The sequence below is a fragment of the Etheostoma cragini genome, chromosome 21 (genome assembly GCF_013103735.1).
Source record: "Etheostoma cragini isolate CJK2018 chromosome 21, CSU_Ecrag_1.0, whole genome shotgun sequence".
NCBI classification, from domain to species: domain Eukaryota; kingdom Metazoa; phylum Chordata; class Actinopteri; order Perciformes; family Percidae; genus Etheostoma; species Etheostoma cragini.
In genome coordinates, this window is record NC_048427.1 from 9950550 (window position 1) to 9963460 (window position 12911).

The 12911-nt window shown below is 40.6% G+C and overlaps 1 protein-coding gene across 1 annotated transcript in view; it reads left to right on the forward strand.

The window, feature by feature from the left end:
• Window positions 1–12911, forward strand: part of svild (supervillin d) — a 44153-nt gene that overhangs the window by 25083 nt on the left and 6159 nt on the right. The window contains exons 7-17 of the mRNA XM_034860815.1: window positions 1472–2004; window positions 2343–2475; window positions 7995–8142; window positions 9121–9204; window positions 9481–9567; window positions 9821–10004; window positions 10152–10324; window positions 11326–11487; window positions 12091–12227; window positions 12345–12492; window positions 12750–12895. Of these exons, the coding sequence (XP_034716706.1) occupies window positions 1472–2004; window positions 2343–2475; window positions 7995–8142; window positions 9121–9204; window positions 9481–9567; window positions 9821–10004; window positions 10152–10324; window positions 11326–11487; window positions 12091–12227; window positions 12345–12492; window positions 12750–12895 (1935 nt within the window). The remainder of the gene's footprint in view (window positions 1–1471; window positions 2005–2342; window positions 2476–7994; window positions 8143–9120; window positions 9205–9480; window positions 9568–9820; window positions 10005–10151; window positions 10325–11325; window positions 11488–12090; window positions 12228–12344; window positions 12493–12749; window positions 12896–12911) is intronic.

Sequence of the window (12911 nt, forward strand, 5' to 3'; positions counted from 1 at the left end):
ATGGCTGAAGAAAAACAAAATGAAGACTTTGGAGTGGCCTAGCCAAAGTCCTGACCTGCATCCTATTGAGATGTTGTGTTATGACCTTAAAAAGGGCGTTCATGCTCGAAAACCCTCTAATGTAACTGAATTAGGAAAATTCTTCAAAGATGAGTGGGCCAAAATTCCTCCAGGACGCTGTAAAAGCCTCATTGCACGTTATCGCAAACGCTTGGTTGCAGTTGTTGCTGCTAAGGGTTGTCCAACCAGTTATCAGGTTTAGGGGGCAATCACTTTTTCACACAGGGCCATGATGGTTAGGATTTTTTTTCACCTTTAATAATAAACACCTTCATTTACAAATTGCATTTTGTGTTTACTTGTGTTGTCCTTGACTATTGTTTAAATTGGTTTGATGTTCCGAAACACTTAAGTGTGACAAACATGCAAAGGAACAGGAAATGAGGAAGGGGGCAAACACTTTTTCACACCACTGTAGAACTAAATGCCACATGGTTTCCATAACTCAGTAGGCTGAAATATAAAAGTCATCTCGCTGGATTGTGTTATGGAAAGATCATATTTTTGACCACAGCTGTTTCACCGCATGCAAACCAATTCCAAAACTCTTACTCACCTTAACTTGGCTCTCTTTACCCCTGGGTCTGGTTTGGTTTAGTTTTTTAGTTTTTGAAGTTCAAGTGTAGATTGTAATTCATGTCCCCTATGTACAGTTGCACGTGCACGCACACACACACACACACATACACACCCACACACACTCTCACACACACACACACACACACACACACACACTCACTCATTCTCTCTCTCTCGAAGTATGTATAGGTACTGTATATCACACACAAATGCCCCCACACATTATACGCTCCAGTGTTTTTCATTTAAGAAGACCACCTGGTTAGCGTTGCACTTTAACTTGACCTGGCCTCAAAGTCTTTTCCTTCAACTCCTCCTAAATCAGCAAATCAGCACTCTCTCATAACCTTTGACATGTCAGCAAGACGTCTGCTGCTGTTTCTTCTAAGCAAAAGCAGATTACACACACAAAGGCGGTGTTTAGATGTGTCATTTCATGCTTGCTATGTGTCTTTCTTGCATTTTGAAGTATTACTAATAAGTCACATTGTTGTCTTTTTCTCCAGCTCTAGGTCTTCTTTTTTTCTTCCTTCTTATGTCAATTAAACCCCTTCAACTTTCTTGATCTCCACCTATTAACCCAGACTTTCTTGATAACAGCAGTAGGTCAACGAAAGCAGAAATAGTAGTAGTTGAAAAAGGATTATGTGTTTGTCAAAAAAAAAAAGAGGAAAAAAAGATTTCTTCCTGTATGTGTGAAAACTGAAAAGAAGCTTAAATTGGAAAATGTAGGTCTGGTTAAATGTGCGTATGCAACTTAACTTGTCTTCTGCAGATATTATAGATATTACGGCTGGTAGTTTAAAAACCTTTCTGTCTTTCTCATTCTCAGCCTTCCGGACTCCTCTCTGACAGAGCTCTCCCCCTCAGCAAGAACAGAGATGCCTCTCCCCCTCCCTCTCCTCCCTGCCAGCTTGCCTCGCTGCAGCGCCAGGACTCTGGGCCTCGGGGCATCAAGGGAATCCTAAAGAAAAGCCGCTCCACCAGCGTGGAGTCGGACCACAGCGAGGGCTCGACGCCAGACTGTGCGCCAGCCCGACAAAGCAGTGTTACCCTTAGTCACCCTGAGAGCGAGGAGGAGATGGAGGAGGAGATGGAGGAGGACATAGAGGAAGAGGTCAATGGGGAAAATGACAGAGAGGATGAGTCATTAACTGATGATCTCACAGACGGAGGGAGCTTCAGCATGGACGGACAACAGAGGGAGGGAAGCAGCAGCAGCAGCAGCAGTAGTAGAACGAGCTTTGAGGAGAGGCGAAGTCCCTCGCCTGACGAGAGCCTGGAGAAGACGTCCACAGTGTCGGAGGATGTTGAGGAACTGGACAGCAGTTTGGATGGAAGCCAGGGCTCTTCACTCAAACAAAGGTCTTTGGATGTGCACAAACAGCATGCATTACTATAAAGTAGAAGGCCTGAATGAGCATATTTTTAACTGTGCAAAAAAAGGGAATTAAAAACTATGAAATGGACTTAATAATAGTAATTTTGAAAATGCCACAAAACCTTAAATACACAGTAGTTGCAACATATATATACTATAAACCAAGTAAATGCAAAAAGAGAAGCTAAGGGGTACAACTTTTAAATATCTTTAATACTCAAGTTAAGGCTTTCCAAAATGCATTGCAAAGGTATGTTAGACAGTATATTGGGGCAAAGAACTACAAAGGGAAAGAACTAATATGTCTTCTTGCCTTTTTCAGACTGGCAGAGTTCACTAGTGAAGGTGAGCAGAAGGACAGACTGAAGAAGCCCATACCATCCAGTCTAATCCAGACATCACTGGCGGATCGCTTCGGTCAGCTCCAAAATGCTGAAAAAGATTGGATGAAAAAGGTAGGTTCTTAAAAAACTCTTTCTTTGTGTTGTGAAGTTTAGTAGTTAGTTAGTGAGTTGGTTGGTTAGTAGGAATAACAGGTTTAAGACTGGAATTGAAGTGCTATAGGTTTTTGGGGTGAAGAAACGGGTAGTAACAGGCAAATGCTGCCACATGTTGAGGCTTCCTCCTCAGCTTTGTGTGCAGGGAAAGAGGAGATTTGGCTGCGGACACATTTCCTCCTCTGCTGAATCAGCTTATTTCCCTGAGTTGCTGCCAAAAGGATGTGAGGTTAGAAGGGCTCGGGGGGTGCAGCAGATTTGGGAGTGGTGATGCCAAAGCCCAGAGATCCAGGGCTTAGCTGGCCTCCCAAATAGAAAGAAAAACACGCCCCTTCCCCTTATAAAAATAAAAGCCTCCACCATGACCAAACACCTGCAAACCTTCCAAGCAAATTCCTGCTTCCTTTTGTTGGGTTTAGCACTCTCCACTCTTCTCCTGTCCTCAAAGTTGAAAAAGAATTCCCTCTATAATCAAGCTTTTGGGTTCTTCATAGACATTCATGTCTTACAAAATATAAACATCCAGATTAAACCGTTTTACACAGGTCAGCATAGAGGATTTAATGTGTAACACATGTTAAGAGTACTGACGTATTTGGAAGGGCTGATAGAAGAACATGCAGGTTTCTACATGCTGTTTTCCTACACAAACAAGACCGTCCTTGTTGAGTTTTCAAGTGGGAAAACAACACTACACTCTATTATAACCATTCCATGGACAGTGAAAGTAATGAGTTGCAGTGGAAACCCCCTATCCCACTTGGATATCCCCAAACAGTAGACTGGAAACAAAGATTGAAGTGATGTCATGTTTATTTGAAGAGGGCATTGACGTCTGTCCAGATCAGTGATCCTCTTGGGGGATGCAAGGATGAGCTAACCTTAGAATAAATCCACTCTTAGTCTGGAAAAAGCCACTTAATAAGTAAGTACAGACAGCCAACAATTTGAACAAATCCCCACTCTAATAAAATACTGAAAACTGATGTAATTTTATGCTTGTGTGGTCTGTCTTCATTATGATAAGTCAACAAAAAATCCATAACAGTTAATGGCACACAAACTGCATCCCTAACACTCACACAAATGAAAGAGAGCCAAACTGGTGTCCAAAATTCTATCTGAGGTTTTTGCATGTGAACTGGTCTGAATCCTGCTGTGCTCTGTGCCTGTGACCATAGAGCTCTGGGGAACTAACTCAAATCAGAGCTGTAGAGAAGACATGGTTTAGCTAAATGAATGGCATAGATGTCATGTGGTCATTGGATATGGGCCATATTCTTGAATGTGTATTCTTGTTACTTTTACGTGTCTCTCTTGAGGAAAGGCCATTGTTTTTCATATTTAGGCATGCCATTTTATCTCATACGCGTCCAATCCGGAGCAGATGTTGTTGCTCTTTGGTTGATATGTGGGAGACCAGGGACTGTAACATGCATGGTATATACCATGGTCATCTTTAGCCAGCTCCAGATGTTTCCTGTTTAACCTGCAAAGCAGTTTTTTTATACCATGGCTATGTTGTAAAGTGAGGTCTTCTTGTAAATTAAAGTTAAAGAGGATCTGTGCTGTCTTGAATAATGACTGTTAACCATAAGTTACATTGACTGTTTGCAGCATGTCATTAGTTAATAATAAATTCAACCAAAATAATAATTAAATAAATGCTGCCTTGTGAAATATAGTTTTGACAGTACATTAAATTACATGTTATTCAGTTTACTTTTGAAACAGAAATCAAAAGATTGTTTTGGACTTTTACATTTATATTCCAGTGATGACTCATTTAAGAAGTCTGAGGCAGTCCATTAAGACTAATGATCGGATTGATGGAAATGTTGTCCCTGGTGTGTTGATTACAAGAAAATGTATTAGATATAATCCTCTAATGATGAGTGGATTATCTCTAATACATTATGAGGGTGTTGAAAAAGGCCCTTACATAGGCAATTTAATAACACTAATTATTACTTAGGAATTAAGGAATCAGATTTCTTTGTGTTAAATCCACCAACAGGGTCACACAAGAGACATTTTCACTTGATTATAACTAAACCATGTGGCTAGTTTCAAACTCTTGCTGCAGTGCTAATGGTGTTTTCCCTCTCTGCATGCACCATAATACATGGCCTACTTCCCTTTTCTTTGATTTTCCTTTCTCCCAATCTTTATGCCAGGCTTTAAACAACCCATGTCTCTTCTTTAGTCATACGTGTTGCCCTACTTTGCTCTTTTGCCTCCATACTCATCTGATCATTTCCCTTTCCTCTTTTCCTTATGTACTATTCCTCCTTTAACCCTTCTTTCCAGTTTCCTCTGTCCTCACCTGCGGACTCTACCCCTTACTTTGACTTTGATACCTGCCTGTCAACCTTTTCCAGTCCCGTCAGGTGAGTGTGTGTACATAGATACATTATGTATTAGTATGTGCCTCATTGCATGGACTTAATCCCGGGAATTTGTGGCCCTTATTTCTCTACCTGTGCTCTGGACAACTTCTCACACACTCTTTGAGGATTACCACTGAGAAATCAGAGCTGTCAACACACTTGCTGTTGGTACATGAATGTGGTTTGCTCGCCCTCAGCTGGTCCATATCAGTGTCAGTGGTTTGGCCAAGGTGTTGCCTGCCTTTACCGTACAGTAATGCAGGACTGAGAAAAATTGTTTCCTGTGGGGGTTTGAAGCCAAGACCCTTTCCTCTCCTCTCCTCCCCTTCTCTCTGGGGTCCTGTCAGGCCAAGGTATTTCCCCTGTCTGATGGACTCCAGAGATGGGCTGCTAGCTGGAGGTGCTGTGTCAGTCTGTGAGTGTGTGAGAAGGCTTCAGGACTGTGTGGGATGACCGATATTGTAGTTTGCATGCATTGGCAAGCATTATTCTATTAAGAGCCGGTAATGTGTAGTATTTACTACACATTACCGTAGTATTTAAAGTTTAAAGGTACAAGAAACAGGATTTACCAAGTTACCTTTTTTTTAAATTAGAATTTCTTTGAACTTTTGTCTTGTGTCAGGCTAATATTTGACCACTCCATGCCACATGTTTGACATTAAAGTACAAACAAACTGTGTGTGCAGTGAGTGAGTGAGTGAGTGAGTGAGTGAGAAGCAGACAGAGAGAGAGTGTTTGAGGGTAAGATTGTTTGAGGGAAACTGGTGCTTTTCCATTTTGTTACTACATGGCTGTTTGGATATTTTGGCATATTGGGGACAAATATCACAGAATTTCTCAAGCTTGTTATCTAAATTTGACTAGATTTGTATTACATGGCACTGCAAATGTACAGCTCCTTCGTTGCCCTAGCATCAACCATGATTGGTTAAGCAGAGATGGAGAGTAGTACTCAGGAACGATATGTTGTTAGACACAAGGACTGTTGTGAGTACACCTCTATATATGAGCTACCCAGGGGCCCCCATCATGTTTTTTTAATCCTCCTTGTCCTTCTTGGCTACTAACAACTGCATAAAGGACGTGCAAGCAGTGTAGTTGTCATTAATTAGAATATTCCTCGTGGGGGCGACACAAACTACGCACTATAGCTTAAAATAAATGAAACAAAATACAAATCTGCATGATTGCTTTGGAAATACTCATATATTTAGGTAAGGCAGTAGTGTTGTTGTGGGAGTTGTTTTTTTATTGATTCACAAAATGAATACATTATTTTCTAATTTCTTTAGAACTAAAAGATGGAATGGTAAGATTGGATGGTAGCTGTAAGCTTTACATTAAACAGGCATCCAAATAACTTATTAGCCTATAGAATATATTGAATATTTGTGGTTTTTGGAATGTGTTCAGAGTTTTTGTAATCAATAATAAGTATGAGATATTGTATCTGAGGACTCTTTTTTTTTTGTACACCCTGGACAGGTTGCCAGTATGTCACAGTGCTATTACCAGAAACAGTTTGAAATCTGCTATTGTATCAAATATGAATTACATATTTTTGTGTAGTTCCTGCTATTGTGATGATACATAATTCATCTCAAAACTGCAACATGAAAGCACAATTTAAACAAAAGTTTGTCAGTAACAACCATACACTTCTCTATTTCTTAAGACAACTGAAGCCAAAAATGTGGTCAGCTGTAGCTAATTAATGCTTAAGTGTGAGTTGGCAAAACTACAAAGTGAAGATTCCTAGTTGTTGTCACACACTGCATGCCAGTGTGTGTACTATTTACAATCAGTCAAAAATGACTTACTCTCATTTCTGTTCATGCAGAAATACATTTGTTTATGATTGGTTCAAATTTCTAGGTGTTAAATATCATATAGACAGGTAAATTTATGAATAAATTAAGATAATAAATCACAATAACACACATTATTCTCATATCATTCAGCTTTTGCTATTATATTGACATTTGAATATGGACTGCTCATTTTGCACTATATCCTCCTTCTAAGTCCACATTGACATCAATGTGGCTGCAGTTCACCACTCTAACCAAACATCTTTTTCTCTTTATAACTGCTGACATCTGTGAATGCTTAGTTAACTCTTCAGAGCTTACGGTCAAAGTATGACAGTCAGCAGATCACACACATCATTGTTCATCCACAAAGAAAATTCCTCTGTGAATATGAAACCATACAAGTAGCATGAATACATGTGAGCAACCAAGTAGAGTTTTTGCTATCCTGTTTTCTTGTTTTATTTTTACAATAACTTTGCCGCATGCTGTTTATCTGCTTGGAACTTATTTCCTGCGTGTGTTTCTCCTGTGCATTCATAGTGTGGAGATAGGTCTGCCTCTTGAGACTAAGCTTGTATGTGAAACTCACTGTTGAAAGGACGTCAACTCTTCTGGTACATTACATGCAGGGAATTGCTCATTATTAGCAAAGAAAAAAAGGGGTGGCAGCCAGTAAAAACCCAGGCTGGGCCATAAAACGCTTCACATATTGAGGAGTGGAATATTATTAATTACTTTAAAACAGCTCATGGGTGCAGTGGGTCCTGGGGGGCAGTAAACCTCTGCTAATTCATCTTTAGTGGTGGAGCTCAGGTGCAAAAATGGCAGCAGGAGTAAATCATATAATGAAAGCAATAATGAGTAGTGGGTGACTGCTGGCCTCAGTCCAGTTTTGGTGTTTTATTGTCGGGACTCGTTCTTCATGGTTTTTGGTTGTAAAAAATTAGGTTTGAATAACACAGTAAAAGCCCTTTGGAGGTAGTTGTGTTTTTGGGAGAAGCAAAGCTCTCCCAGAAATAATTGGAAAGTAGTGGGATTTTTCATAATTCACTCTAAATGCATTTCTGGTTTCTTCACTATCTTCTGTCACCATCCCCAGTAGTCTCTCCTAACATCTTGCAATCTTTCTTGCTCACTCATGGTTACTTAACTGTGTCCTCATTACAGTATGTTCCTCTGTTAAATAAAGGGATAGTAGAGTGCATAACCTACATTCCAAACAAATTAAATAAGAAAGTCTAAAGTTGTATTTGAATAAATGTTCCAACAGAAATCCAATGTAGATTTGGGGCCCAAGATGTCGCTGGCAGACAGGATGAAGATCCTTAAAGACAAGGAGGAGCAGTGGAAGAACAAAGGCAAAGGAGCAGCCAACGACTCGGTCCAGTTCACTGTGGCTGGACGCATGGCCAAGAGAGGTGAAACTGCAGTGTGTTAACTCAGTGTGGCTTGACACGAGCTGAGCATGCTTATTGTTCTGCTGCGAGAGGAAAAGTCAGTCTCAAAAACTCTCTGTGCTGCTACATGACGTTGTCTTTTCAGGTCAAAAGGTCACTGCTTTACACTGGTCTTTTTTATCTCAACAAAATGCAAATTAAAAGTTAAAAGGTTTAAAAAATAATAATAATAATAATTAACTAACCAATATGATTTTGGGAAAATGGACAAACAATAATTGCAACCTTTAGAACAGTGTATAACAATTTTGCTGCATCACATTATTATCCTCCATAAAGAGCTACTCAGCCTGCAGTGGTTTACTTAAACCCCATTAGATAGTCAGGGAGATCTTCAGGGTTGTTGGGATAACAGTGGGAAACATGATGACAAATCTAAAAAACATTCCCTTCAGAGCTGCCATGACCAGTCAATTAGTTGAAAAGGCAATTGACAGAAAATTAATCTGCACCATTTCTTCTGGCAACATTCCCTTTTTTTTTAGTTTCTCTAATGCAGAGATCTTTAACGGTGTCCTCAGACTCACTGCAGGGGGCTCCCAAATTGTTGTTAATATTTGAAAGTTTAAAAAAAAATCTAAATAAAATATTAATTCCCATTGATAATAGGCTTACTGGCCTATGGGTAAAGTAGTAACTACGGCAGCCATCCACAGATACAGTATGTCCTTAGGATTCACTGTGCCACATGTATGTTGAACATTAAAGATGATTTATAAAATACATGCGGACAATTATTATTTTAATAGCTTACTATTCTATGCACTAAAAAGGTATGTATAAAGGTATTAGGCTGCCCTACACTTTATTGTAGACCCGGTTTAATATGCAACTTCATTCAGGGGTCCCTGCTCTGTCTTTTTTTCAAAGTAATTGACAGATTAGCTGGTAAGGAAATTGACTGTTCATTGCATTTTCGCCCTGTTCTTTTTCCTCCAGGTCTTGTGACCGATACTGGTAAGGAAGAGTCACCTCTTAGTTCCATCAAGAGATCTAATGCCACGCCTGTGAAGCCACAACAAGGTAGTTAATCAATAAAGTGATGAACCGGTCCGTCTGTTATTACCGCAGATGTTGTGAATATTTAAATATTGATACTTGAACAGGACTCTTGTGTGTTACAAAGTGCTACTACGTCTAGATAACCCAGATTTATCTTTATATTTAATAATTTTAGCATTTTCTAATAGCATTTGATACCTTTAAACGAAATTAATGTCAACATTGTGTTCTTTTTATTGTAACATTGAGCGTACTAAACCTCGATTAATCAGGCCTCGGTTTGTTTTTGCTGGACAGAAATCTCCAGTAGAGCTGATGTCAAGGTGGAAGGCGATAAAAGGCTCGACAAGCTAGAGTCTTTCCTCGACAAGCTCCACAATAAAGGTACAATCCCCCTGTTTGATGTTGTTTTCCTTATGAGAGTTTTGAAAACACATTGAGCTATTAAGGATCTGTTGTGCATGTGTGCAAAGAAGAAGTCCACACAAACACACACACATGGATAGCCAACATATCTGATCACCTTACCATGACCCTGTTCTTGTCTGTTTGCCAAATTCATCATTAGCAAGAGAAAGGTTCTGTGTAACACTTCCTGTTCTATTCTTCCTAATTCCTGCCATGGTGTGTGGGTCAGGCGGGAGTAAAAGCAAGACATCCACCGTCGAGGTGACAGCAGAGATGGAGAAAGAAGTGATGACCCTGGATGATGACGAGACGTTCGGCAACTTCTACAAATCTGTCTCACCGTCCACACTCCTGGACTCCAGTGTGGTTATGACAGAGGAAGACCTCAGCCAGATCCAGGCCGATACACCAAAGTTAGTTTATAATAATCATAACAACAATGACAACGACAATCAACCATTTCAACAACTTATGATTCCCTATTCCGCTCAAATGTCATTGTCAGGTCCTGGGTGGCTTGAGTTATAAATGACCACTGTTTTGTGTATGCATGTCTTCAGGCTCACCTCAGCTGTAGCAGAACACAAGCGAGCAGTGCGACCAACGAGAAGGAACCAGGGCTCCAGGAACCCTCTGCGGGCTCTGGCTGCCCGCAACGACATCCGCCAGGTCTACACTGAGCAGAGGCTTAATGTAGCCTCGTTGGAGACCAAGAGGATCCAAGTGGAGAGGAGTAAGACTGCACAAACTATTGCTAGGTTATTGAGATTCTATCTCTAACTAGGCTGTGGAGTCTTAAATGGCCCAACAGCTTCCAAGCACCACCAAATGTTTAGTCCACAACCAAACTTTGCCCTGTAATGACTTTACCAAGTTATGTCTAGGTCCTGATAAGTTTACATGGTTCCAGTGGTCTTTGCTGTGCTTTCTGAAGGTTGCAGTTTTCTCTAAAACTTTAACAATAACATAAAGACAAAAACAATTGCAAAAGATTCAGATTACAATTTGAATACTTAAATGTGTGTTATTTATGTATGCAAACGGCCACATAGATATTTAAGACACCAACATTGCAGTTGGAGTGGTGAAACCTTTGTTTTTTTTAAATGTCTGACAATTTTTTTACCAGTACAACTGCCATTTTGGTGTCTTAAATTTCCGTGTGGCCATTTGTATGTGCATGCAACAATATGCAGTTCATTGCAAACAATGTATTTTGCCTCCTGTCCCACACTCAAATAAAATCTGCCACAAAACAGGTTCTCTACCTGAAACACAGCCCAGGTCGTTTAATTTTCAGTAAACACATTAACTCAAAGCTGCATTAGCTGTACTCAAGCACTGATGTTGTTCTAAAGGTACAAGCTGCTGAATGCATTACCTGCCTGATATTCATAAACTGTATTTTGCAAGTTTAGTCTGCTGTGTGTGCATTTTCTATATTCAGTTCCTCTTTATAGATTCTCTTCACTTGTCTGACCTCAGTGACCTTTTCACAGGTTACACAGGAAATAGGAGGAAGTGAGCACCACAGTAATGTGTAGGCTGTCTAGTATTGCGCACATGAAAGAATTTTTTTAGGAACTTGTCCTATCTCTCCTCCTGCTGTTTGTCTTTTTTTGTTATAATTAGTGAGATGGCAGATTAGATCATGGAATAGTAATGATCAGTGTGTCACTTCAACTGTGTGCATTTCTAATAATCACTGGTCCTCTTCTTTTCTCTCCATCAAAGTGGCAAAACACTCCAAAACAAACCTGGCTGATGTGGCATTGGCAGGCCTCGCCAGCAAGGAGAACTTCCGCAAGATCAGCCTGCGCAGTGTGAAATCTACCGATGTTGTGACCAACAACAGTACGCTGCCTTTCAACAAGCTCATGCTTGTGCGCGTCAAAGGTCAGAAATGCAGGCAAATGTTTATTTTCTATTAATATTTGTTGAATGTAGTTGTGATTTGGCAGCACAGTGTCCCAATGGTAAGCACTGTAGCCTTGCAGCGAGAAGTAGTCCCAGGCCTGGGGAGTTTGCATGTTCTCCCCGTGTCTGCATGGGGTTCTCTCTAGGTGCTCCGTTTTCCCCAACCAATGGGAAGTCGCTTTGGATAAAAGCGTCAGCTAAATGTAATGCAATGTAATGAAAAATGGGGATCTAGAATAAAGAGCAAAAACACACAACACTTAGAAGTGCTGTTACAGGGAAACTCCAACGACCTGTGATGATTTCCTGCACGTCTTCCCCTTCTCTCTCCCCTCTCTCAGCTAGCTGTCCTTTCAAATAAAGGCAGAAAAGCCCCATACATAATCTTTTTAAGTCTTTATAAGTCTTTTTGAAAAACTCCCAAGCGTGTTACTTGTGTCTAAAGAAAGGTAAATTAATAAACTACAAACTAATTATATTTGCTACAGATCTATAAAGTGTATACTATACACTATATTATACAGTGATCTATGTTTCATATTCAGCCTACTGGAATATAAACTGCTTTGTCATTGTCTGTAGGTCGGAGGCACATCCAGGTGCGCCTGGTGGAGCCCACAGCCCGCTCTCTCAACAGTGGCGACTGCTTCCTTCTCATAACGCCAAAGCACTGCTATATGTGGAGTGGAGAGTTTGCCAATGTCATTGAGAAAGCTAAGGTAGTGAACCTAATGAAGAACCAGTTTTTGTTTGAGTGACAGGCGTTAACACAGCATGATAAAAAATTATCCGCTTGAATACAGACGTGACATGTGCAATATGCTTTCTGTGACCAGGCGTCGGAGATGGCAGCGTTTGTTCAGGCCAAGAGGGACCTCGGGTGTAAGGCCTCCCAGGTGACAGTGCTGGAGGAGGGTATCAACACTGACAGCAGATGGGCCAAAGAGTTCTGGAGTCTACTGGGAGGACATACCCAATACAGAGGTTCATACTCACACAGAGACACTGGCTCTCTTTAACATCATCAGCTCACGCACAAATAGTTTAGTACAGTACATACAAAAGTAAAGTCAGTGACAACTGCAGCCTCTGTTTCATAATACATTTTTATAATGTAATTTTATGCTTTGATTTGTTCTTTTCCTTAAGAACACCTGATTTGAATGGTTTTGTGTTTCCGGTCCCCTGACAAAGTACACATATGCTTACTCTGCTCCTCGTGCTGTGTGTGTGTGTTGTAGGGGCAGGGGAGCCAGAGGAGGATGAGCTGTATGAGAGTGGGGTGGTAGACTCTAATGGAGTATACAGACTTCAGGGAGACAAACTGGTGCCTCATGAAGATGCCTGGGCCTCCATCCCAAGTGTCTCCTTGCTCGACTCTAAAGAGGTAACGCCAATACTCG